The 24,976-nt window shown below is 36.1% G+C and overlaps 1 protein-coding gene across 3 annotated transcripts in view; it reads right to left on the bottom strand.

Annotated features, from left to right (window-relative positions):
• Positions 1–24,221, bottom strand: part of TMEM168 (transmembrane protein 168) — a 29,385-nt gene extending 5,164 nt beyond the window's left edge. The window contains exons 1-4 of one of the 3 annotated variants that reach the window (XM_087860889.1): positions 24,068–24,221; positions 17,938–19,194; positions 4,674–4,816; positions 2,183–2,457 (exon numbers count right to left, since the gene is read on the bottom strand). In XM_087860889.1, the coding sequence (XP_087717015.1) occupies positions 2,183–2,457; positions 4,674–4,816; positions 17,938–19,065 (1,546 nt within the window). In that variant the 5' untranslated portion in view covers positions 19,066–19,194; positions 24,068–24,221. Of the gene's footprint in view, positions 1–2,182; positions 2,458–4,673; positions 4,817–17,937; positions 19,195–22,623; positions 22,987–23,689; positions 23,944–24,067 lie in introns of those variants that run through there. The other 2 variants (XM_045792814.2, XM_087860891.1) reach the window with 2 other exon arrangements.
• Positions 24,222–24,976: the final 755 nt, after the last annotated feature.

Genomic DNA, 24,976 nt, shown 5'->3' with positions numbered 1-24,976 from the left:
CTGTTTTGTTTCGCTCCGCTTTCTCCTATGAATAGTTTCTATGTTGCCTTTGGCTTTTGGCCCAGATGCAAAGTACTTACATTTATCCCAGCTAACAGCCATCTGATGCAGTTAAAGTAATTGAGACTGCTTTTTAAAGGCTTTATCCGTGATAAACTGCTTTATAGATTATCTACATTTTTTTTCATTTATTTCTCTCTTGTCATCATCATAATTGTTTTTTACTCTCAAAGAGGCAAAAATACCTGATTCCATATTATGAAACTCCATAAATGTAAGGAGACGACTACATATTCTGAGAAGCACTGTGAGTAAAGGTATGTGGTGTAAGGGCAAATACAGATTCTCTTTCTCACAGCAGTATTTAGTTCTGGACCTGCTCTTAACTTGCTAACTCACGTAAAATATAGTCATGATGTTTCCTATTTTACAGGTTTTCAGAAAGATAATAATTCTCAGAGCTCAAAGCTCCCTGTCATGTGGGCTGGAATGGATTAAAGCATTCTCCTCTGAGCAGGACGGTTCAGAACTATTTTTGAGTACTGTCCGCCTTTGAGGGCTATGTCTCCTAGGATTAAAATCGCCATTAAGGTTTAAAAAGCTGTTTTCTACATTGAGTTATTAAAAAGTTACAGGTCAAGTAAAAGATTTCACAAACTACATTCAAGTAATTGTGATGCTGACTACTTTCTTCAACAGTATTTAGAAAATGGGTGAATAGGACTAGCAAAAACATGTACTAAACCAGAACATGGGATTTTCTCTACCTTAATGGTTTTAGCCTTTGGCAGCACATGGTACAGTGGGGAAAAATACATTTTAAGGGGTTAGCCAGATCTGGATTTGAATTATGGTTCCATCACTTACCAGTTGTATAACCACAGATATGTGACAAGTTTAGGTTTCCATTTTATTCTTTGAAAAATGAAGATGATAGAGGTGATAGTACTTACCTCAAGGTTTAAATGAAGATTAAATTTAATGTCTATAAAGTACCAAACATAGTAACTGATTCAAATATGCCTGATAAATGTTTGCCTTTACTCCTAGACAGCATTAAGTTATTCAATATTTATTTGCAAAACCAAAAATTACAATAGTATTTTTACGATAAAACCCTCCTTACAAATCTAACATGAAATTAGTGAGACCATGACTGGTTTAAAATCATCTCTACTTTAACTTTAATCATCTCTACTTGTAGTTCTTATGTGGGGAGCTCGACCCCTGTCCTTCCATAACACTTCTGTTTATATTTGTCTTTGATCTGAATATCTATTTCTACTTATATCTATTTTATTATTTGTAGGTGTTCTTAGTGTAAAACATCTATATTTAAGGAAAAAGCAGGATAGAATTAAGTTCTAAAAGGACTATTTCTAACATAAAATAAGAAAATTACCCCCTTTTTTTTTTTCATGATTCATTCAATGATTTCTTCCAACTATCTGTAACTTAAGGATCCCTACTGGGGATCTGCTAGGCTCTGTTCTAGGCACTAAGCAAATAATTCACAAAACAAAGCCCCTTACAGGGTCTCTATTCTAGCTGGGAAGCCCAACAAACAAATTTACATATAGAATAGATCTCATTTCACCACTGGCAAGAAGATTGAATATTACCCCCTCTTTTTACAGAGAAGAGAAGTGAAACTGAGAGAAGTTAGGTAACTTGCCAAAAATAACACTGTTGTGACAAAATCAGGACCAGAACCAAGGTCTCCTGACCTAAGCGTTACTCCCACCATATCATCTCACTTGCTGTTTAAACTCCTGGGGAGCTTTCTAACATAAATAAAACTGCACATGTGCAGAACTATTGAAATCAGTAACCATAACATTTAAAGACTTAGAAGTACTAGTCAAGTTAATCAGCTTCTGAAAAATGTAACTATATTTAATAAACCTGAAAATACATTAAAGGGAAACCGATAATGTCTCAGATTAAGCAGATTTTTTTCTTCCAATCAGTACAAGATACAATCCTCAAAACCTTTAGAGATTACTAATACCATGCTAAACAGGTATGCAAGAGAAAAGAAAAACAAAAGAGAGTCATCTGTATACTTAGTAAACTGTGAGGTAGAAAATGAGAATTTTGGAAATTTAACTTCAGTGTGAAGGGCAGATTGCCATAAATAGGTCTATCTTCATAACAGTGCAATTGCCAGAGTTGCGTTTACCTGCAAGAGCCCACTCTCCTGTGCCATGGGTGTGCCCACTGTAATACAAAACATACGTATCATGTCTAGGTCCATCCACAGTCCGAAGTTCGAGGAAAGCTTTCAGTTTGGAATGCAGAGTATCAAAAGACAGTCCACTTGTGGAATAGTCACATCCATAGGTCTCAATCATATGATATGCAAAAAATCTTTGGATAGCATTGAGCATGCCAGTAGACCTCAAATTTAACTCCTGTACATGTTCTGGTGGAAGAAGTGTTGGCTGACCATCAGGACTGAAAAAAAAATTATTTTGGTGTTTAGAGTGTTCATTCTATGTCACATTCTTACTCTTCATTTAAAATTATCTAAGAATCATAACAGTTGCTGATAACTAAATGGCAGAATTTTTTTAAATCCTCTTTTCTAAAGTGCTAAGAATTAAGCTTAAACATCAAAGCCAAGTTTCTAAAAGTTATATTTCTATATAACTTTTATATAACCAATAAAATAATCACCAAACTGAAAGCTGGGAAAAGATCTCCAAATGTAGATAATACTCTTCTTTGTTCTGTATTCATACTCTTTTACCAAATGACAGATACAGAATAAGACTTTCTAAAAGCAAGATCATACTGATTTTACCCTGTGTTTCAAGAACACCCAGGTGGGAACTATAATGAAAGAACTTTTTTTCCTTGACAAAAAAATTTTAACAAAATATGGAAGCAATATGTTTTATATTTCTATATTGAAAAAGACAGTCTTTACAAAGTTGCATTCAAGTTCTACGAACTTAAGGAACATAAATGACGGAAGAAATTGTTAGTAAATGACATTTTGTAACAGTTATTAAAATTATACGACTGAACACTAACTGAAGACAGATCTGATCCTAAAACAAATGTAAAACGGTACTATAGTAAAGATGAAAAACCACATCTTGAATCTAGCAGAATCGAAATATCAATATTGAGGAAGAAAAAAAATCATCACTCCTATCCAGAAAAGGAATTTCTTCCAGTAGTTTTGAAAACCTCACATTTTGCTTCATATATTATGAGTACTATTCTAATGACACTAGTTTTCATTAAAATAAGACACTTTGTTCTCTATTTGTAACATTTAGCAGTCACAAACAGTAAAAGAATAAGCAGTGCATTAACAAAAATCAGAAAAATCTATGCAAATTACTATTTCCATGTATTCTCTCTGCTAAACTGTCACATCTTACTTTGTGGGACCCTCTTAAATCTATTTACTTCTCATAAGAATTTGCAACTTTTTATAAAGCCCTTAACATAAAGTAAAATTTTACTTTTACTTTATTTACTACAGATAGTCTGTTTCTAGTTTTTATGTCAAATATTTGAAATAAAACATTTTTTATTTCAAGTCTATTCAAATCTATTTACTTCTCATAAGAATTTGCAACTTTTTATAAAGCCCTTAACATAAAGTAAAATTTTACTTTTACTTTATTTACTACAGATAGTCTGTTTCTAGTTTTTATGTCAAATATTTGAAATAAAACATTTTTTATTTCAAGTCTTCCCCCTCGCTCATCCCAAAAACCACCAAGGAAAGTATGATTACTTAGTAATCAAAATGTATTAACAGCAAAGAACTATTTTTTTCTATTTCAAAGTTACGTACTATAAAAAAATTTTAATGTGGCAATATTTACAGATTCAAAAAGATTTGCCACACATTTAGGGACAAAAATTATTTTGGGATGAAACTACAATGAAACAAATATGTGTTTAACTTCATTCCCAATTTTTTGTATGACATTTTCCACTGAGCAGAGTATTTTTACATTCATATTCTCATTAGCTCTTCATAATGTTCCTCTGAAATGGGAAGAATAGGTATTGCCCTTTGCATTTTTGGGGGGGAGGGGCAGAGGGAGAGGGAAAGAGAGAATCTTAAGCAGGCTCCACACCCGGCACAGAGCCCGACTTGGGGCTCGATCTCACCACCCTGAGAAGATGACCTGAGTTGAAATCCAGAGTTGGACGCTTAGCCAGCTGAGCCACCCAGAAGCCCCTGTCGTTGGCATTTTAGGTAAAAACACTGAAGTTCAGAGAAGTTATGATTTGCCTAGGTTAACAGAGAACTAGCATTCAGGGCTCTGAGGTCCAGTATACATTCTATTAAATTTCACCATGTTGTTGCTATTAAATTTCACCATGTTGTTTCACAGGACATTTTCTTAAACAAGATAACCTTTTCTAAAGAAAGGGCAGGACCTTTGCTTAGAACTGTCATTCATATTTTCTGATTTTTAGCTAAGTGTAAGCTAATTACATTTATCAAAAAAATATTTAAATTGAATCCTGAAGATTACATCATTACGCAGAGTAAATAAAAGTTTTTAAGCATTTGGGGTAAATGAAAATATTACACTTTTGAAAAAATGAGCTATCACATTTCATATTCAAATTCATACAAATATTAGGAAAATGTTAAGAGTCAAGTAGTCACCGCTAATTATACTGGATTACTGTACCTGCAGAAGTTGGTGGGAATCACAATAGCGTATCCAACAGATGTTCCTCCTAAACAGTTACCCAATTCATGGAAGAGTCCGTGAGCCATGGATTCCAGTGGTAAAACTATTAGAAACATGCTCAAGAAGATTCCATTTGTCGGCTAAAAGAAATTTAAAACAGCATATTTATACAGTGTGTGTGACTGCACTTATGTGTGTGCATATGTACACATATTTATATAATGTATACTTAAATGTTTCGCCCCTACTTCCAAAAAGATAGAAAGAACAATTAATAACCTAAAAACAATTCCAAGTTGAAGCAGTATATATGAAAAAGTATACATGGATGAGCAATAAAACCTAAATTAATCTGGAAGCTTCTCAGAAGTTGTGGCAAAACAAATACAGGACATCATATTTTTAAAATTTGTCAGGTAACATCCTACCCAAACTAAAAAAACAAAACCCTCTTGCTCTGACAGGAAAAGCCAGAAAACAAATCCTTTCCTTTTAAAACCAACATATTCTACATCACTTTTCAAATAACATCATTTACTTTATCAGAAAAGTTACTTTAGAAAGGGCTCATTTTTTTCTTGTGAAAAGTCCAAAATTAAAGAGAATAAAATCTTACAGAAAACTTAAGATTCTAAAGCTATCAAAATGAATCCCAGACTTACATTTAAACTTTTAAAAGTTTTCCTTTGAAAAGCTCTAGACTCTGTATATTCAAAGTTGTAAAAAAAAAAATGTGGGTGTGTGTATATATATGTTCTATATACATAAAGGGCATCTAAGCATCCTAAAAGCAGAAGAGAAAAAAGGAGGCAAAAAGAAATAGTAAAAGGAGGAGGCAAGATTGGGTAGTAATTGCAACTGAAAGAAAAAAAAAGACCAGAAAAAATAAAGGACCCATTTAAGTGAAAAGAAAATGGAAGGCTGATGGTCACTCCCTCCTGGTCCTGAGCGAAAGCTCTGCAACACTATCACTCTCCCACATTCTCTGTGTCACTACTCCACATATTATGTGGTTATGCGCCTCTGTGCGTGAACGTGCATTTTTCTAATGCTAAGAGATGGCTGATTCCTTCAGAATTTTAATAAAAAATAGGTGAGTCCCATAATGGAAAAATGAATATAATGCCCTATTTTGGACAGTTTGCTATCAACTGCATAAGATACAGTACATGCTCAATTTAGAAACATTAGAAAATACAATTCAAAGAGAAGTGATTAAAATACTGCCAAGTACTGTCCTCCACACACGCTTTTTGAAATATTCTCAGACTTCACATATATTCATGTTTTTTTATCAAAGTAGGGTAATGTTCTGTATACTAATATACTGTAAGCCTATTAATATAATGCTAATCATTTGTAAAGAATAAGTGGCATTCCTATCATATGTATAAAATTTTAATTCACTGATTCCCTATCATTGCTCTTTAGATTCCATTTAATTTCCTATTTTAATAAAACCAGAATAAGTATTGAGTTCTCTATTATTTTAAATCCCTTTATAATTTGAGTTTCATCTTTGGTGAAGTGTTAAATATTTTACTCATTTTTCCACGGGGCTGCCTTCTTATGGATTTACAGCTTTGTTTTGCTCTCAGTATATTTAACTTTTGTGGGTTATATGACGAACGCTATTCCCCCCTCCCTTAATGCTGTTTTTTGCTTAGCATGGTTTTTTTTTTTTTAAAGATTTTATTCATTTACTTGAGAGAGAGTGTACATGCACAGGGGGAGGGGCAGAGGGGTAGGGAGAGGGACAAGCGGACTCCACGCAAAGCGCAGAGCACAGCTACAGGCTTGATCTCATGACCCTGAGATCATGACCTGAGCAGAATCCAAGTCTGACATTTAACCAACTGAGCCACCCACGTGCCCCTTGCTTAGCGTGTTTTTAACTGTAATGTCATTTTGTGTAAGTTAAAGAAAACTTCCTCTACCCAAAGGTCAAGATTATTTTACGTTACCCTTGAAAGTCTTTACTGTTTTGCCCTTCACATTTTTAGGTCTATAATCCAAATGTAACTGATTTTTGTTAATGGTCCAATTCCATTTTTTTCTATTTGAATACTCAATTACCAATCACTGAAAATCTCAACCATTCCACATTACAGTGCCATCTCTGCCATAAATCAAGTATTATGGGATTTTTTTATACTCTCTTTTGTTCCATTGGTTTGTCCTTTCAAATATTTCCTTTGGCCTTTATTTCCTCCTTTCTTTTGGGACTCCAATAAAATAGAGATCATCTATCTGTATCCTCTTTCAGTCTTAGTCTTCTGTATTTTCTCTATTTTTCTTTTGTGCTCCTTCTTGCATAGCTTCTTTTGAAATGAATCTTCCAATTCACTAATGCTCACTTCAGCTTTATCTGCTTAGTCTTGCACACTGAATTAATTTCAGGTAGTTTATTTTCTGATTCTAAAACTTGTTCTTTTTCAAATCTAGCTTGTCACTATTTTATAGTTTCCAACTTCCTACCATTATATACTATCTTTGCTTTTATTACTTTCAACTTGGTAAACATGGCTTACTCTTTGATAATTCCAGTATCTCAAGACTTTCTGGTCATCTCGTCTGTTGGTCCTGCTGCTTATTGCTCTTGCCGTGCGTGTGTGTGTGTACCTGGTTATATCTATGAGCTGAACACTGTATGCAAAAATACATGTGTGCATATATGTATGTATGCATATATGTGTGCATATATATGTACACACACACACACACACACACACACAATCATATCCTAGGCCTAAAATTCTATAGTTATAGGACTAATTTCAGGCCTAGGATAATGATACCTTTCTCCAAGAGGATTTTTGTTTGTTTCTTCCAGGGAGTTGGGGGCATTACAACTCCGTATTTTAATCCAGGTTTGACCACTTAATCCAGGTCAGCTCACTCACAGGACACAGGGTCAGGATGTAAATTCATGACAGCTCTGTAATGAACACGGTTCCACCCTTTTCCTTCAGTGTGTCGTCTTAAAATGGGAGTAATTAATTTACCAGAGACCCCACCTCTGAAGCTCTGGGCTTTGATTTTTGCTCCTCTTGGCACTAGCAGTGCAGCTCAGCTTTAAACCTTCCTTCCTCAGGGCACAGTGTGGAGTATTACTATCCCAGAAAGTATGATACATATTTTCATTTATTCAAGTCTTCTTTTGAAACCTTCAGTGGAGTTTTAGATTTTTTTGTAAAAATGTTGTAAGTTTCTTTTAAACCTTCTTCATTTTATGTTTGTGGTTCTATGAATGGAATGATTTCCATTACATTTTCTGATTATGGGCTTCCAGGATATTGACTTTCATATCTTTACATGTTATTTGCCACCTAAATGTATTAAAAATATATATTGCCACTATACACTATTTCTTCTTATACTACCTACCTCCTATAATTCCAAGAAAATTTACATAGGTTTAATAGTGGCTAGGTTAATAACTATCCACAAAATCAACCTTTTATGACAGAGTTCACAATGTTAAAGAGGCAGCATAATTCTCACAACTGTAATAGCATTTTCAATTGATTTTCCAGTTAACTCTTAGGTTTGCCAGGTAATCATCTTACAATACAAATACTAATAATTTCATTACTTTTTTATTTTCTATACCTTCTATTGCATATGTTGCTCCAGGGTAACAAAAAATCTTTTGTTTTAGGGGTTTAATTGATCAAAGGATTGCTTCTACATCATGTCAGCCATTCATATAAAAGAATTACTAAATAACATGACCAATATGACAACTTTATTATTTCTACCTTTAACGTTACATAACTAGTACTTTTCTGATCAAGATAGCAATGTAAGAAGCTAAATAATTCACTGTTAGAATTTATAGCAAGGGTCACAAAAGCCTTCAGGGGCCAGAAAAGAGGTATGTGAAGTAGCTGCAATAAATAGTCGTAAGTATTCTAAAGGAAAATGCACTGCTGCATACATATTTTTTAAGGCATTTTAAAAAACTTATTGAAGTATAACTGACATACAATGTTATATTAGTTTCAGGTGTATAACACAGTGATTCAATAATTCCATATATTACTAAGTGCTCACCACAGTAAATGTAGTCACCATTATCACAATATTATTTATATTAGCTATGCTGTATTTTCATCTCTGAGACTTATTTTATAACTGGAAGTTTGTACCTCTTAATCCCTTTCATCTCTTTCGCCCATCATCCCACCCAGCTCCCCTGTGCCAACCACCAGTTCTCTATATTTAAGAGTTTGTTAGTTTTGTTTAGATTCCACATATAAGTGAAATCATACGATATTTGTCTTTGGCACACTTATTAAAGGCACATATTTTTAAAAAATCTGGCTAAATAAAGCTGGTCTACTCAATCTTACAGGCATGTTTATTTATTTTGCTATACAGACATCATAACAGAATTTTAAAAACAGAATTACAAAAAAATAGCACCCTCTTAAAAACAAAAAAAGCCCCTGCACGTTATTACAAAAATCAGGATAGTTCCTAGAAGCAAGAATGAGAAGTTCAGTTTTGTACACAGCCTTTCTGTCCTATGAGTTACTAGGAAATTGCATGACATAAGCAAGGAATTTGATATTCTAGAGTGGGGAACTAAATTTTAACATGTAAATTGTAACAGAATGTTGTACCATGAAAAAATGTTAACTTTTCATTTTGTTGAATCAAACCATTTTCCTTTAAGACTATTTATTAGCTTGCTATCTCCTCATCTTTCCTATTTCTTAAAGGGAATGGAAATTTCCATTTCAAAAGTGACCCAGAAATATTTAAATATGGCCCTACTTATCAAATTATGTCAAGGGTACAGACTAGTCTGTCTTTAAATATTCATATGTATATAATACCAGTGGTTATTACTGACTTCTGTATTACCAAAGAATTTTACAAACCTACTAAGATTTTTATTGTGAAATTAAAATATATCATCATTTTACCATTAGAAAAAAAGCACTGCGTTAATGTAGTTCACTGCTAAATTATAAACTATTTAATGATAAACTTCAATTGCAAATCAGTCTGTACATGACTCAAGTAGGAAGCCTTATTAAATAATTTAAAATTCCAATTAAAATGTTAACTGAAAGTGGTGTTATTTAATACTCTCATGTCAGTTATACAACACTGATGGTACTATTTAATAGGATTAAATATGCAGATATTCAGAGGGTTACTGATAACTCATATCCAACAGATCATCTGTTATTTTTATAATCTTAGAAAATTGATAATTTTATGTTGACATTAATTTTTAAAAGTCCAACTTAACAGAAAACACTGAATATTTGTATTAGGTTATTTTGAGTAAGCAAGCTTAAACAGTTAAATATGCTATCAAGATAACACACACAAATAAAAGTGAGCAGTTCGGCAACACAAAAAATTAGCAATCTTAACAGATGGTACATATGTCCAGGGGGAGAAAAAATAAATTTAGGATGTTTTGTCCACTTGCCACTTTCAGAAAGCTTCAATTTTCCTGGCATGCAAACATTTACAGCTTTAACCTAAAAGTCATTTGTGACTTTGGTGTACTCCTTATATTTTAAACAACTCCCTGTAATAAGTATGATCAACTTACCTAATCAAAACTATTAAGTGTAGGTACTTTTCTTCCCCCATTTCTCCAGATCACCCTAAGCTCACTATCAAACTATAGGACATGATATAAATTTCAAAGCAGACAGAATCTGAACATACTAGCAGACCAATAAACAACTCTAAGTAATATCCTTTGTAGAAAAGTAGTTACCAGCTATTCTCTGTTCAGCTGGGCTTTCAAGTCATGGTCAAAACATTCAACACTTTCATATCATAAAATATCTCAGATAATAGGAACAAAATCTCTATGCAATATACAGATATCAATGTTGGAATTTCATTTTTAAAAATCTGGCATTTAGTTAAGAGATAAAATTATTGTTTAGAAGTATTTTTGTATGAGTCATCTTAAGTAAACCAGTCTATGAAACAGTATACATGGAAGTCTAAAGAAAATGAAGTCCAACTAAGAGAATATATAAAATGTATATTACAAAGCAATATATAAATGAAGGTATTATGCTCATGTAAGAAACCCATATTTGAGAAACAATGGGCAACCTCCAAAGATTTGCTCAGTAGAGGAAATTTTAAGACATGAAGAAAGCTGCCTCACAATTTTAAAGTCAAGAGCTTTCTTTATACAGAGGCAACAGGGTCTAGTGTAAAGGACTTAAGCTTTGGAGTTAGACTTTGGTTCAATCCTAGCTCAGCCATTTACCATCTGTGAGTACATGAGCAAATTAATTAACCTTTTGAGTCACAATCCATAAAAGGGGACACTATTTATTTTGTGACCTTGTAGTATAGATAAGAAATATGTGAATACGGCTGGCACAATAAATGGTAGCTGCAATTTGCAGTGAAGCATTTTTAAATTGAAATGAAGTCATTATGAGCAAGACAACAAAAAGCTAAATGACTATTACTGTATAGGAGATATTGATGTCGAGTAAAAGCTCTAGTAAATGTATTAGAAATCTTTTTTCTTCTTTTGAGTAATCTCAAAATACAGAGAGCAAAAACAGACATTTTTTAGGTGACAATCCTGATAAAGGTGAAACAGCGGTGGTATGGGAATCACACTCAGGAAGTCTACTGAATTTTACTTTTCCCGTGGGCAGAATAAAGAGGTTACATTAAATAATCTCTATGCTCATTTCCAACTCTAAAAATACGTGGAACTAAGTAAAGTGGTTAAGAGCTGTGAAGGCAGATTGCCTGGATTCATACCAGCTCTGCAGCCTTGAGCAAGTTTCCTAATTTCTCACGCAAGCTTCTTATCTATGAAATGGGAATAATAATGGTACCTATCTCAGAGTGCCGTGAGGATTAAGTAAACAAAGACAGTACACAGAATGGTGTAGACATGTAGACAACAGTTAATAAATGGTAAATCTTATTAAATGGAAAAAATTCTCTAAGGTCATTAAAATTTTTAAAAGCTGGAAAATCATCTGGGGAAAAAGAAAAACCTTGTTTTTACTTCAAGAAAAACAAAATTAGGACCATTGCTGGTCTTTTAGGGAAGAAAAAAAGTATTCCTGTTTCATAGTGTTCTGGCAGAAATGAGAAAATATCAAATTAAAAGAATGCCTTCAAGCTAAAAAGAATTAGTGTCCCCCCTCTCTCATCTAGACTAAAATAGCTCAAAACTTTAGAAATAGAAATGAAACAAAACAAAAAATTATGAAACGCGTGCACTTTCAGTTTTGGCAGCAGATTTGAAAACTCCCTGCTCCCCATGCCAAGTGAAGTAATATGGCTGATCCTGCCATCTTGCTAGAAATGAAACTGCTGCATCTGTGGATTTCGTCCCTTCATTGGATGTGAGGCTGATCTTGTTCCATCTGTCAAACCCAGTGATTGCCATTGCTTTCCCTATAGAGAAATCAACTGTGATTATGGTTTTTCTGGTTTGGGTCAAAAGGCTTCTACAGAAAGTTACATCATACTCCCACGGAATCTGCAAATGACAATGGCTGGCAAGGAAAGGCATATAAAATCTCGTGTGAATGATATCAGAGAATCTCTAAACCTAAGAGTGAGCCATGGGGTATACTTCCTTGGGTATCTGGATGCTTTCCTCCCCTTTTATCCTTATATGAATTATCGATTATTACAATTTCTGAATAGCCTATAGCTGAGCAATAATACTAGTACCAAATGCTGTGTTACTAAGTCTAATTGACTTATTTTTTAAAAAAAAACAAGGATAAAAGAGGAAAGCAAATAGTACATTCAATAAACACAATACAAATTGCAGGGAACAACAGCTGTAATGTTCCATTTTAAAGTTAGAATGAGATTATGAATAGAACACAACAGAAGTTAATGGTAAATTCCAGATTTTTAATGTAAATGACTTAGAATGATACTACTGACTCATTCTGAGAATGTTAATAAACTCAATAAAACTAAGGAAAAGTGAAGACCAAAACTATCCGTGTGGGATTAGCCAAGATTCTATTCAAATTGAATCAAAGATTTCTTAGATAGGACATCAAAAGATTCATGAAAGAAAAAAAATTGATAAAGTGGATGTGGCAAAATTTAGAACTTCTGCTCTTCAGAAAACATGGTAAGAGAGAAGATAAGCCACACACTGGGAGAAAATGTTTCCAAGTCCTATATCTGATAAAGGATTTATACCTAGAATATATAAAGAATTCTCAGAACTGACTATAAAGAAAACACACAATCCACATTTTTAAAAATTGCCAAGAGATCTGAACAGGTACTTCACCAGAGAAGACTAACTGTAGCAAGTAAGCACAGGAAAAGATACTTATCATCAGTAGTTCCTGGGGTAATAGAAAATAAAACTACAACGAATTCCCACCAGACACCTATTGGAATAGTTAAAAAACAAAAACAAATAGACAATACCAAGCACTGGTTATTATGTGGAGCAGATGGAACTCCTATACACTGCTGGTCGGAATGCAAAATGGTACAATCACTTTGAAAACAGTCTGGTAGTTTCTTAAAAGTTAAAAATGATTCATGTTTATCACATGACCCAGCAATTCCACACCAAGTAAAATAAAAATTTACCTTAAACCCTGTCTATGAATGTTTCTAGCTACTTTTATAATTACCAAAACTAATTTCAACACCCCTCAATTGAGGAATGAATAAACTGTGAGATACCCATATAATGGAATACTGCTCTGCAATACAAAGGAATAAACATATACACAATACAGATGAATCTATATCAATTATGCTAAGTGAAAGAAGCCAGATTCCAACAGCTATATAATGTACGATTTCATGTGTATGACATTCTGCAAAAGAAAAGTGTCTAGGGACAGAAAACAACAGATGTTGTCAACTACTGGGGGTTGACTACAAAGGAGCAGGAGGGAACTCGGGGGATAATGGAACTGCTCTATATTTTGACTGTAGTAGTGGTAGTCACACAACTATATGTATTTGTCAAAACTGCAAAATTATACACAAAAAAGGGTGAATATTACTATAGGCAAATTTTTCCTTAATAAAAAATTTACATATTATTAAGCTAAGTAAAACTAACAAAACCCAAAACTAACATGCAAATAAGCTTAAAATAAGAAAAAGTGACTGAGCCCATTTTTGGAAATTAAGGTCCAAGCTACAATTGTGCTCCATGCAACAGATTAATCTCCTGCTTTGTTTGGTCTTACTCCTCTTGTAGTAAAAATAACAGTACATTGGACTTCTTAAAAATATACTTTAAAAAATAAACCTACTATAAAATGTTTTGTTCATTCCAAATGCCTGCTAGGTCATTAACTCGATGAAATCCATCATCCTACATTCCCAACTGCTCTTTATTCTTTCAACATTTTTTTTTTTTTTACATTTTAGACTATCCACCACGTCAGAACACTGTTCAACTCTTTCATCAGCTTATTTCAAGTTCTCTTTATATTATACTTCTCAACAAGATCTTAGAGAAAAATTGCGTGCTAAGGCTAAGACTATCACCTTAGTCCAGGTCCTTAGCTTTGCCCCTAGCTACACTTGATTTCAGGCTGTCTCTACTTTCACTGATCTATCTTTGGCTGACTGATCTGCTCAAAAGGTTTAGTTCTTTTTTTTTTTTTTTCCTGCCACATTGAGTCTGTCCCCACCCAACCAGTGGAACTATTTTTCCAGTGGAAATCCATTAAAGGAGATTTTAATGAGACAACGGAAAATAACAGTTTGCACTTGAATATTACACTCACAGAAATGTGAAGAAATAGGTTTAGAATATATTATTAAAAAGCTAATCAGTATCTGTATCATTTAGGAATAATAAACATTGTTCAATTTCAAAAAAACAAAATCTAATTTAAAGAATGTGAGACAGGGCTTAGAATTTACTTGTATTAACAGTAATGTTATGCCAAATATACTCCTGGCCTTACAAAACTCTTTAATTTTTTGCCTTTCACTACATAATTTTCTGATGCTTTCATCAGCCAAAAGGATTGGAACTTTATATAAATCCAGTGGAGTGTTTCCTAAATTATGTTTCACAGGTTAATAGGTGTGGTGGGAGGAGGTGGTTAATGAGGAGTATAGGCAAGGATTTCATGGTAAGTTTGTAAATGTTTCCCTTTCTTTGACACTTTTTCTGAGTATACTCATTAACATCTCACCCAACACAGGGCAGAGCACAGTTTGAGAAATCTTTAAACAGAAGATTAAATCAGAATTAAGTTGAAAAAATTTAACTGCATCAAAGACACAATGCCCACACCATAGGCAGCAGTTACCAAATAGCAACTAAACTGGGGAATGCAGACACAACTCAGGTAGATGCAAGTTAGTGTTTAAATAGCTAAATTAATACCTTGTTACTCAATGGGTATACTTTTGACCAGGAGTTTCTGCATCACCTTTAACTGTTCAAGCTGTCTCCCAAAATCAATTTCAATCTTCAGAAATTTAACAACATCCCCACATGATTTCAATGCATGTTAAAGGTTGAGAAGCACTGGCCTACAACAGGAGTTGGCAAACTTTCTGTAAAGAGCCAGAGAGTTAATATTTTAGGTTTTGTGAGCCATGAGGTCTCTGTCGTAGCTACTCAACTAGGCCGTTTATTATAACGATAAAAAGGTCTCTATTAAGAAGGTGTAGTAATTAAAGATGTATGTATGTACTTGGAACAGAACCCAAAACTACCTGAAACAAGAAAATAACAGAACTTGAAGGACAAACCCACAATTTAGCAATTTATAATGAAGATTTTTAATATCCCTCTCTCAGTCCTAATGGAAATAGACAGAAAATTAGCAAGCATATAGATCTAGGAAGAAAACCCACCAGCTTGACTTAGCTGGTATTTGTAGAACACTCTACCCAATAACAGCAGAATGCTCATTTTTTTCAAGTGAACATGGTATACTCTCCAGAATAAAACACATGCCAGGCCACAAAACGTGTCTTAAAAAAAGACTAAAATCAAACTATGTTCTCCAATCACATGTAATTAAATTAGAAATCAGTAACAAGAAATGTGGGAAATCCCTCAAATATCACATTATCAGACAACCAATTTTTAAATAACCCAAAGGTCAAAGAAGAAATTTCAAAGGTAATTAGAAAGTATCTTGTGAGACAGCACAGTACTAGTATAAGGTCAGACATATAGATCAATGGAACAAAAAAGAGAGCTCAGAAATAAAGCCTTATATTTATATTTCATTGACTTTGGACAAAAGTTATGAAGCAATTCAACAGGGGAAAGGATAGTCTTTTCCTGGAACAGTTAGAAAGCCATATTTTAAAAATATTAGATCCTTACATCATACCATAGACAAAATTTTTTTCAAAATAGATCATACACCTAAATGTAAAAGTTGAAACAATAAAACGACTAGAAGAAAACTATAGAAGAAAATCTTTGTGACCTAGGGTTAAACAAAGTCTTCTTCGATATGAAACTAAAAACACAGTACATAAAGAATAAGTTGATAAATCAGTCTTCACGAAATTAAAAACCTGTACTCTTCAAAATGTGTTTTATAAGAAAAAAAGATAATTCACAGACTGGGAGAAAACATTTCCAAATCATCTGATAAAGGGCTTGTATCCACAATATAAAAAGAACACTTAAAATTCAATCATAAAAAGAGAAGTAACTCTATTTAACAACGGGCAAAAGATTTGAATATTTTAAAAACAAAGATAAGTGAATGACTAATACACACATTAAATGATGCTCAACATCAGTAGTCATTGGAGGCATACAAATTAAAACCACAACGAGATAGCACTCCACACCTAAACTGAGAGGCATTCTGAGGTAGATCAACTTTAAAAAAAGAGTAGAATGGAAGGACAGAATCTGGAAATTGATTCTCTTAAAATTATTCTTGCTGACCTATTCTTTGGAAAGCTTTTGTGTACCTCCAATGGTGCACATACCATATTTGAAGACCACTGGTATACGAAAACAAGACAGATATGGTGGCTTAGACAATAACTGGTTAATAGGATTTGATGATCTGAAAAGGTGTTCAAGCATGAATGAGGCTGACTGGGGCGGGGGGGAGGGGAGGAGTAGTTAGGGCCAGAAAAGGAGCTAGCAGGAAAAAGGTGAGGGAAAGAAGCAGAACTCTTTTAACAGTTTCTGACATCAACTTTCACCATCATCATGATTCTGGTAGTTCCCAGCACTAGCAAGTAAAGTGAGGAAGATAGCCTCAGGCAACACCCACAATGTTTTTATCATTTAGTTGACTCCCACACAGGCTCCCTGCCCTAGCCCACGCTGACAAAAAGGCACCATGCCCAGGCAAGTCTCTACATCTCCCTTCAAACACTCACATCTAGAAATCACTCCATAGCAAGTAACTGGACCAAAGCAGACAACTGCACCAAGCACAGGTGACCTTCCCTTTTGCCCTACATCTTAATCTGATGTACTCAATTTACAACATTTCTCACACTGTAATAATTGTTTACATGCCTGCCTCTTCCCTAGCCCATTAGAGATTGTGACTTAAGACAGACATTTCTTTTTCATCTTGCAACCTCCAGCAGCCAGTACAATATCTGATACATCCTGCAGTCAATAAATGTTCAAAGAATGTTAATACTATAAATATAAACTCCAACCATGCAATTTAAGTATCTTTGTCTACAAAAGAACTTTTAAATTTTTTAAACATACATGGGCAACAAATGTAAAACCCAATTTTTCTTTCTTAGGAGAGCCACTGATCTACAGTTGAGAACCTGATATGTTATATATCTACTCACCCTTTACATAAATGGGAAGTGTCTATATAAAAGAAAAGTGTTGTAGTGAAAAGACCAGTGGACTAGATAGAAGCTAGGTAACCCGCTTAGGGCCAGTACCAGAGACCCTGAATGCGTCTTCTCAGGCATTCAGTTTCCTCCTGTGTGAAATGAAAGGACTAATGTGCAATCTCTAAGCACCCATCAAATGTTAATATTTAAGGATCTTTAATCTCTAAGTGTTTAATGAACAATTAGAAGGCAGGAGGCCTGTAACTTGCTGAGTATTCCTAACATTTTGGTACCTCTTTGCTAGAGATCAAAGTAAATTATACTGTCAATATTCATTCAATACTTCCATGAACAAAAATAAGCACCAAAAAACAATCTCCTTTTGAAATCAGGAATGTGACTTTTTGATTCTAGTAATTTAACTCTTGAAGCAAGCATTAAATCACACATCACAGGCATTGACATAATAAACAAACTATACGCTTACCTGCCAGGAAACTGCTCCTAAAATCGCTGTTGCAAGAAGACTAAAAAAAACTAACTGCTCTGAAATTAAGCAAAAGTGACGCATCCCTTTGGATGCCATGATTCTATCAAGGCTATTGTTATCTACCCTGTGGGTGAAATATACTTTATGGCAGTCATTTAATTTGGTATGGAATCCCCAAAGAGTTAAGAGAAAAATAATATGGCAAATCATCCAGAAAATTCCGAAAATGGAAAAGCCTGGTATCACAAAATACCAGAGGTGAGTGTCTCTAAGTTTAAATGCTGAAAGAATAAAAAAGGTAAGCTCAATCATTCCTGTGAAAACGACTGAAAGTCTTCTGCATATTCTTCCACGGTACAAAAAGGGTTTCCACCTTTCAGTCACTGAAAGTCCACTAAAATAAATGTCAAGGAAAGGGTCAGTTATGAGGCAGATAAAAAAACATGCAAAAGCAACTGGATTTTTGGGAGTTTCCAATGAGGAGAAAAACAGCAAGACTGCAAAAATAACTAAGTTTGGAATAGCTAAGAACGACTTCATTCTCAGGTCAATAATCAGCATGGCCAAAGCTACAACAAGTAAAATGACACTCAGAGACTTCTCCACCAACATAGTTGTGCTGGCAATAGCAAATCCAACAAGTTCCAGAAATTCAACTGTGGTTAGTAAAGTGGGTCGATGACGGACATACCCAGAAATTCTCTCCACCAAAGCACATAATATCCTTAATACTATGGAAGTTAGAAGCAAATATTTGGTTGATTCTTCTTTCACATCATTTTTAAAGGATGAATTGTCAAGAAAACACAGGAGGCCAAGCAAGAATCCAAACCAAAGATTGGAGAGACTTAAACTTGCTGCTTCCATCGAAAAATAATAATAGAGTATGCTGGCAATTCCAAGAACGAAAAGACCAAGAATAAAAATTACCAAAATTAAGGAATTTGCTGTTTTTTCCCATCTTACATAAAGACCTAAGCATATAGCAACCAGTAAATTGATTCTGGCTAAATAGCCAAGATAACGCACTGAAGAATGCATATTCACTTCTCTGTTGACTTCTTCCAGTCTCGTCATTGCTAAATACAGACAATGACTAAAGCAGTAACGCAGTGATTTACACATGTAATCTGGCAATCTGGGCTTTCTCCCCGTGGTACAAAAATTAACTGCTTGTTTTTCATCCAGCAAATCCAACGTATCCGTAACTCCTACTTCAGCATTTCCTCTGGTGGACTTTTTGTTTATAGTGATCTAAAAAGGAGAAAAAATATGTCAGGGTTAATTTTATATAATTTATCTTTTGTATCTCTCTTCTTTGTACAAAATAATAAATAAGTGAGAATTAAGTTTCTTCTGAAACTCAAGTTTAAATTTAACTTGCATATATCGTAATGGTAACCGTTTCTGGTTTAAAAAACTCAGTTTATCCCAATAAAAATGACAGCACTTTCTACTTAACATATGCTAAGAAGTATGACTAAATCACCATCAGTGAAACTGTTTTTCCAAAGACTAAGCCATTCTTACTTCAATGGTTGGTTTTTCAGCTACAATGCACAAATGTGCGATATTCAACCTAGCTTAGATTGTAGAAGATGGATTTGGCACAATCAAAAATTACTCAGCAGCTAAACCGAATGATGGACTTCATCATTACATCTAATGTGAAAAGCACTAGTATCCACTAATAGCGACCGTTCCTACCTGCCTAAAATCCTCTCCATCTTTTTACAAGGCAGCTCTGACAGGCTATAAAATCTTAGTCTTTACATTGTTTAACTAATAAACTTACCAGAAGTAAAGTTTAACTATATTAAAGTTAGTCCCTAAAGTTAACCCATAATTTTCTCTGTACTTTTATCTCTACTAATTACTTGCATTATCAAACCTCCTTTCTAGACCTAAATACTATCTCTATAGTAAGCCAATTCCTGAACTTTCTAGTTAAACTTGTAAAGTTAGAATGCTAACCAATATTTACCGTACATTAAACTTTTAGTTTTAAAATGTTAACAATTATTCATTAAAGAACCCAGATAATTATTTTAGTCTTTGAGTGCCTCCAAAAATTGCACCTAAAATGTGACAGTGGTCAAAAAATATGTTAACTATCTACGAGATAATCAAAGTTTCTGGTATACTGTTTCAGAACTGATCCATTCAACAGCTCATGGTCACATTAAATACCCATGGAGAACTCAACCAGACAAAAATTCAAAAAATGACTCGTTTGTGATCAGCTTATTGATACTTTCTTAATGGTAGGACACATGAGGGGCGCCTGGATGGCTCAGTCGGTTAAGCATCTGCCTTCAGCTCAGGTCATGATCCCAGGGTCCTGGTTATCAAGACCTGCACTGGGCTCCTTGCTTAGCGGGGAGCCTGCTTCTCCCGCTGCCTCCTGCTCCCCCTGCTTGTGCACGTGTGCTCTCTCCGACAAATTAAATCTTAAAAAAAAAAAAAACGGACAGTAAAAGAAAGACCTAACAAAAACATGATAACCTGGAATTAACCCTAAATTACCCGCCTGGCTGGAGGAGAATTTTACTGAGTGAGAATCTTACAGTCTCTGGGACGTTTAAGTACTGTTACTAAATCTACTTCTTACTAATTCTACTTCAACATGTATATTTTTTATAGATAAACCTATTTCAGTATTCTGATTTTCCTCAATTACATCTTCATCCAGTCATTTCTTAAGATACCATACACTGCTAAAGAAAATGTCTTCCTTTGGTATATTTTGGTTTTACCTTTTCTGCTCCTATGTAAGACATTGATAAAAATCTAGAGTGCTTTGCATTTCTTAAAAAAAAATCACTCCTGTAATATAATCGTTCAACAAATACGTTGGAATATAGATCCTCAAACGGTTGATGGTACAGTCTGGGCTTAGACAACTGAACGCTGATGGAGGAAAAAACACACACTAGGCGCAATGGTTGCCACCCAATTCATGAGACATCCTTCTGTTTCTTTGGTCAACACTCTCCCATTCTTTGTGACTATCCAACCTCTCATCCTCAAATCTCTGACACCCACTTCCCACTCACTGCACTCTCACTAGATGACTGCCTCCAAAAGAGTTGTCAGAAGAGAGCTTACTTGAGTTTCCAACACCACAAACCCACCTCTACCGACATCTGATACAGGGAAAGAAGGGTGTCCCTTCCCTATCTAAGGCTAAATCTTTCAGCCATACTGGATATCTCTTCCCCTCTACCTCTTCCAGAAGTTCACAATCTCCTTGCTCTTCAAACTCCCACTCTTCTCTCATCCATTAGCACTTAAACATTTGCAAAGTTCTTTTTAAAAATACCAAAAAAACCCAGAAACAAAAACAATTTTCACACATCCCCATCTTCTTGCCTAAGTTCAATCTTCTGTCCTCTTTTGATAGCTATTATTTGATTGCTCCACTTCTCACACCACTCAACAATGGTGTTGAGTGCTCTGCCATACAACAAACTGCTCTGCCAAATTCTAAAATGATCTATAAGCTCCTAAAACCAATGGGAACTTTTCACTTATTATCCTGCACTTTCTTCAAACAACCTTTGACATTGTTGACTTCTCTCAGTTTCTGAAACCTGCCCTTCCTTTAGCTTTCAAAGACCAACCTCCAGATTTTCTTCCTAACTCACTGACTTCTCCTTCTTGGTCTTGTTGAAGACTCTTGATTCTCAGTCCATCCTTCAGATGTTCAATCCCAGGTCCAGGCTTTTCTCTCACTGTACACTTTCTATAAGCAATCTCATCTATTTCCATGTCTTCAATTATTCTCTCTCCCCAACTAGATACATATATTAATCTACCTGATAGAAGTAAAAGCACCAGCTCTCTTAGAGGTAAAACCCTAGAAAAAAGGTAAACAAGGGTGCCTGGGTGGTTCAGTTGGTTAAGTGGCTGCTTCAGCTCAGGTCATGATCCTGGGGTCCTGGGATCGAGCCCCACATCTGGCTCCTTGATCAGCAGGGAGCCTGCTTCTCCCTCTCCCTCTACTCCCACTGTGCTTGCTCGCCAATAATTTTTTTTTTAAAAGGAAAAAAGGTAAACATGTAAATTATACCCATAACATCCTTATCACAGAATATATGCAACCACACTGTCAAAATCAACGTGCAGAATATTTTTAAATGGCTAATTTACAAGTCTTTCCACATTCTGAACTTCTTCAAAGGACAAATGGCTGAATCAGAGAGTAAAACAAAGCATCACATCTTTTCAACTGGTCTGCCATTTTTGATTGAATGAGAAATTACTTGTGAAACAGATAAAAATGCAGCACAGAAGAGTCTGTTTTATAAAACCCCACATACTACTCTAACCCTCTCCTTCACCACCTATATTTAGTCCTCACCAAGTTCTATCCACTTTTCTTCCTACACACATCTCAAATATTTCTATTTTCCATCCCCAAATCAAAAATCCCAATTTTTGCCACTATCATCTCATGCTTGAATGTCTCCCTATATGTACCTGTGCTCTCTCCAAGAAGTGTCTCTTTTAAAATAAATTTGTTAGTTCACTCTGTTATGTAAAAACCCTACAATGGCTTCCCATCATTTTAAGCAAAAAAGTCTAAATTCCTTAACACGCCTTATAAGGTTCTCCATATTGGATGTGAATAACTTTCCTGCCGCATCTCTTTTCCTCTTGAACTTTGTATTCCATACTGACCTTTCAATTCTGAAGTGCATCACTGCTATTCCCTCTCCAGGTACACTTCTTCCCTCCTCCTAGACCTATCCCAGTCCTCACACCTGGCTCACTCCTACTCTTCAGGTCTCACATAAATCATTTTCTTAGTGAGATTACCCTGACTCATTTATGTGATCCCTGCACTTCTTCTGTAATAGCAAAATGTTGTCATTTCTTTAAGCTCTGCATTCCCTACTGGATCGATCACAAGGTCTCTGAAAGTTTGTCTTTAATACTGTGTACCCATGTCTTGGAAAAAAAATTGGCACCAAGCAGGTATTCAACAAATACCTGTGAAAGAAATAGAGACTACTACAGAAATAATTATATTTAATAATAATGCCAGTTATTTGACACTTATTAATACATGAAGAGAATAAAATTGTATAATATCCTACAGCTCATAAGTAGTAGAACTAAGGGAGAGTCCATGAATGTTTCTCTTTTGGCCTTACTTCAGCCTTCACTTAATTCATCCAAATTCCTCCAAACCAGTTGGTTCTCTTCGGTGTCCTACTTCTAGGGCATTAATGGCTCACTAGAGCCACTACATACACACACCGTATCACTTGCATCAGCTTTGGACTCAGAAACTATTTCCGTCCCATCTAGGAGAAGCGTCAAAAGCTGAAAGAACCAATCTGAGCACCCAAGGTCGGGGAATTCCCGTGCTTTGGTTCTATGAATTCATGTTAACTCTTTGGCCCATTACATACAAGTAAAAAGGCAACTTAAATATTCAATCTCTTAGTACTGGGGCACCAAGAGCAATTCTTCCAGAAAGAGTCTGCCAGTTCTCTACCACCCCTCTACTTTGGAGAAGGCAACCACAACTCGGGGCCCAACTGTCTGGGGAACCGCGGGGTATACGGAGCACCCCACCTTCCATCCTTCAACCCCCACCGTCAACTACTCTCAGGGCAGGTATCGCAATCTCGGCCCCGGGAGACCGGCTGTGCGGAACTAGGGGCTCGAACTACGCAGAACCCTGGGCGGTGTCTGTGCTCTGGTCTTGCCACCCCGCTGTTCACCCCGACCCCCCTACCTGACTCGGCCGCCGCCTCCAACGCTCTCTCAACCCCCGGAGTCGGCTCTGGGGCCAACACGGTAAAGGGAGGGCCCTTGGGGCTGAGCCTGCAACTCGGAGCTGGGAGGTGGCACGCCGGGGTGAGGGTGGGGGGTCGAGGGCCCGAGGCCACACGCACTAACACAGGCCCGTCTCGTTGGAAACTTTCTCCGTTACCGGCCAGACCGCGGCCGCCATGTTCCTGCCGCCGAATCCGCGACGGTACGGAACGCCGCCGGGGTCAAACCGCGCGGCGCACTTCCTCCCCGAGGCCCGGCCCCCTCCCCGCCCAAACTCCCCCAGCCGCCGCCGCTCCAGGTGTGCCCCGCGCAGCGACAGCACACGCAGCACCCCCACCTAGGGTGCTGGCTGAGTCCGACCTCCGTTGCCTTCTGGGACCTAGGATCGGCGGCGAACAGGGAGCGGGAAGACCACGAAGGATCCCGCAGACCTTGCCCATGGAGCCTCTAGGCCGCCGCCTCGGGCTGGACCGAAACTGGGGCAAGACAGGCGGGACGGTCCACACGTGGGCTGTAAATACCGCAGGAGGCGTTGCTGTTCTTTAGTATCTATGGCATAATGCATGGCTTTGTGTCCGCTGACCAGCAGAAGCCCAGGCTCCTTCGGCTCGCCTTCAAAGCCCGTTTCGCCTCCTTTTCTAATTAAGACTCCTTTTAAATCACCGCCCGGGTCTTTACTCCACCGACAGCACCAGAGCTCCTTAGGCCTGGCCGGTTCCATTCCCCTTCTTCCACCTATCCTTTGCACGTCCACCAGCCTTCTTCTTTTTTAAAAAAAAGATTTTTATTTTTTAAATGAACATATAATGTATTATTTGCGTCAGGGGTACGGGTCCGTGATTCATCAGTCGCCCAGGCCTGATTCTCATTTGTACTCTGAACTCACTGAATAAAGGTAGGGGGAGGCAGCCTTTCATAGGGAGTCTGGATCCTGGTTCCTCCTCTTTTCTACGTGCAACCTGTGTTTCTCTGTCCAAAAAAAAAAAAAAAGAAAAGGTAACTAAACCTTCCTTGCAAAGATACTGTGTAACAATTTTTTTTTTTTTTTTCTGGCAGAAGGTAGGCCTTCAAAAAGTATGAATGTCTTTCCCCTAAGAAGCCTTGCCCTTCTGCCTTCTATCCCTCCCATCATTTTCTGCTCCTTGTAGCTCTTAGGTCAGTTAATTTCTCTGAACCCCAGTTTCCTCATGTGTTAATGGGATACTAATACCACCCACCTCACAGGGTTGTTGTAGGGATTAAGTGA

This window comes from Ursus americanus, chromosome 3 (genome assembly GCF_024610735.1).
Source record: "Ursus americanus isolate L20-20 chromosome 3, mUrsAme1.1.p, whole genome shotgun sequence".
Classification (NCBI taxonomy): Eukaryota; Metazoa; Chordata; class Mammalia; order Carnivora; family Ursidae; genus Ursus; species Ursus americanus.
The sequence above is the reverse complement of the archived record's forward strand: the minus strand, read 5'-3'. Positions and strand labels throughout refer to the sequence as shown.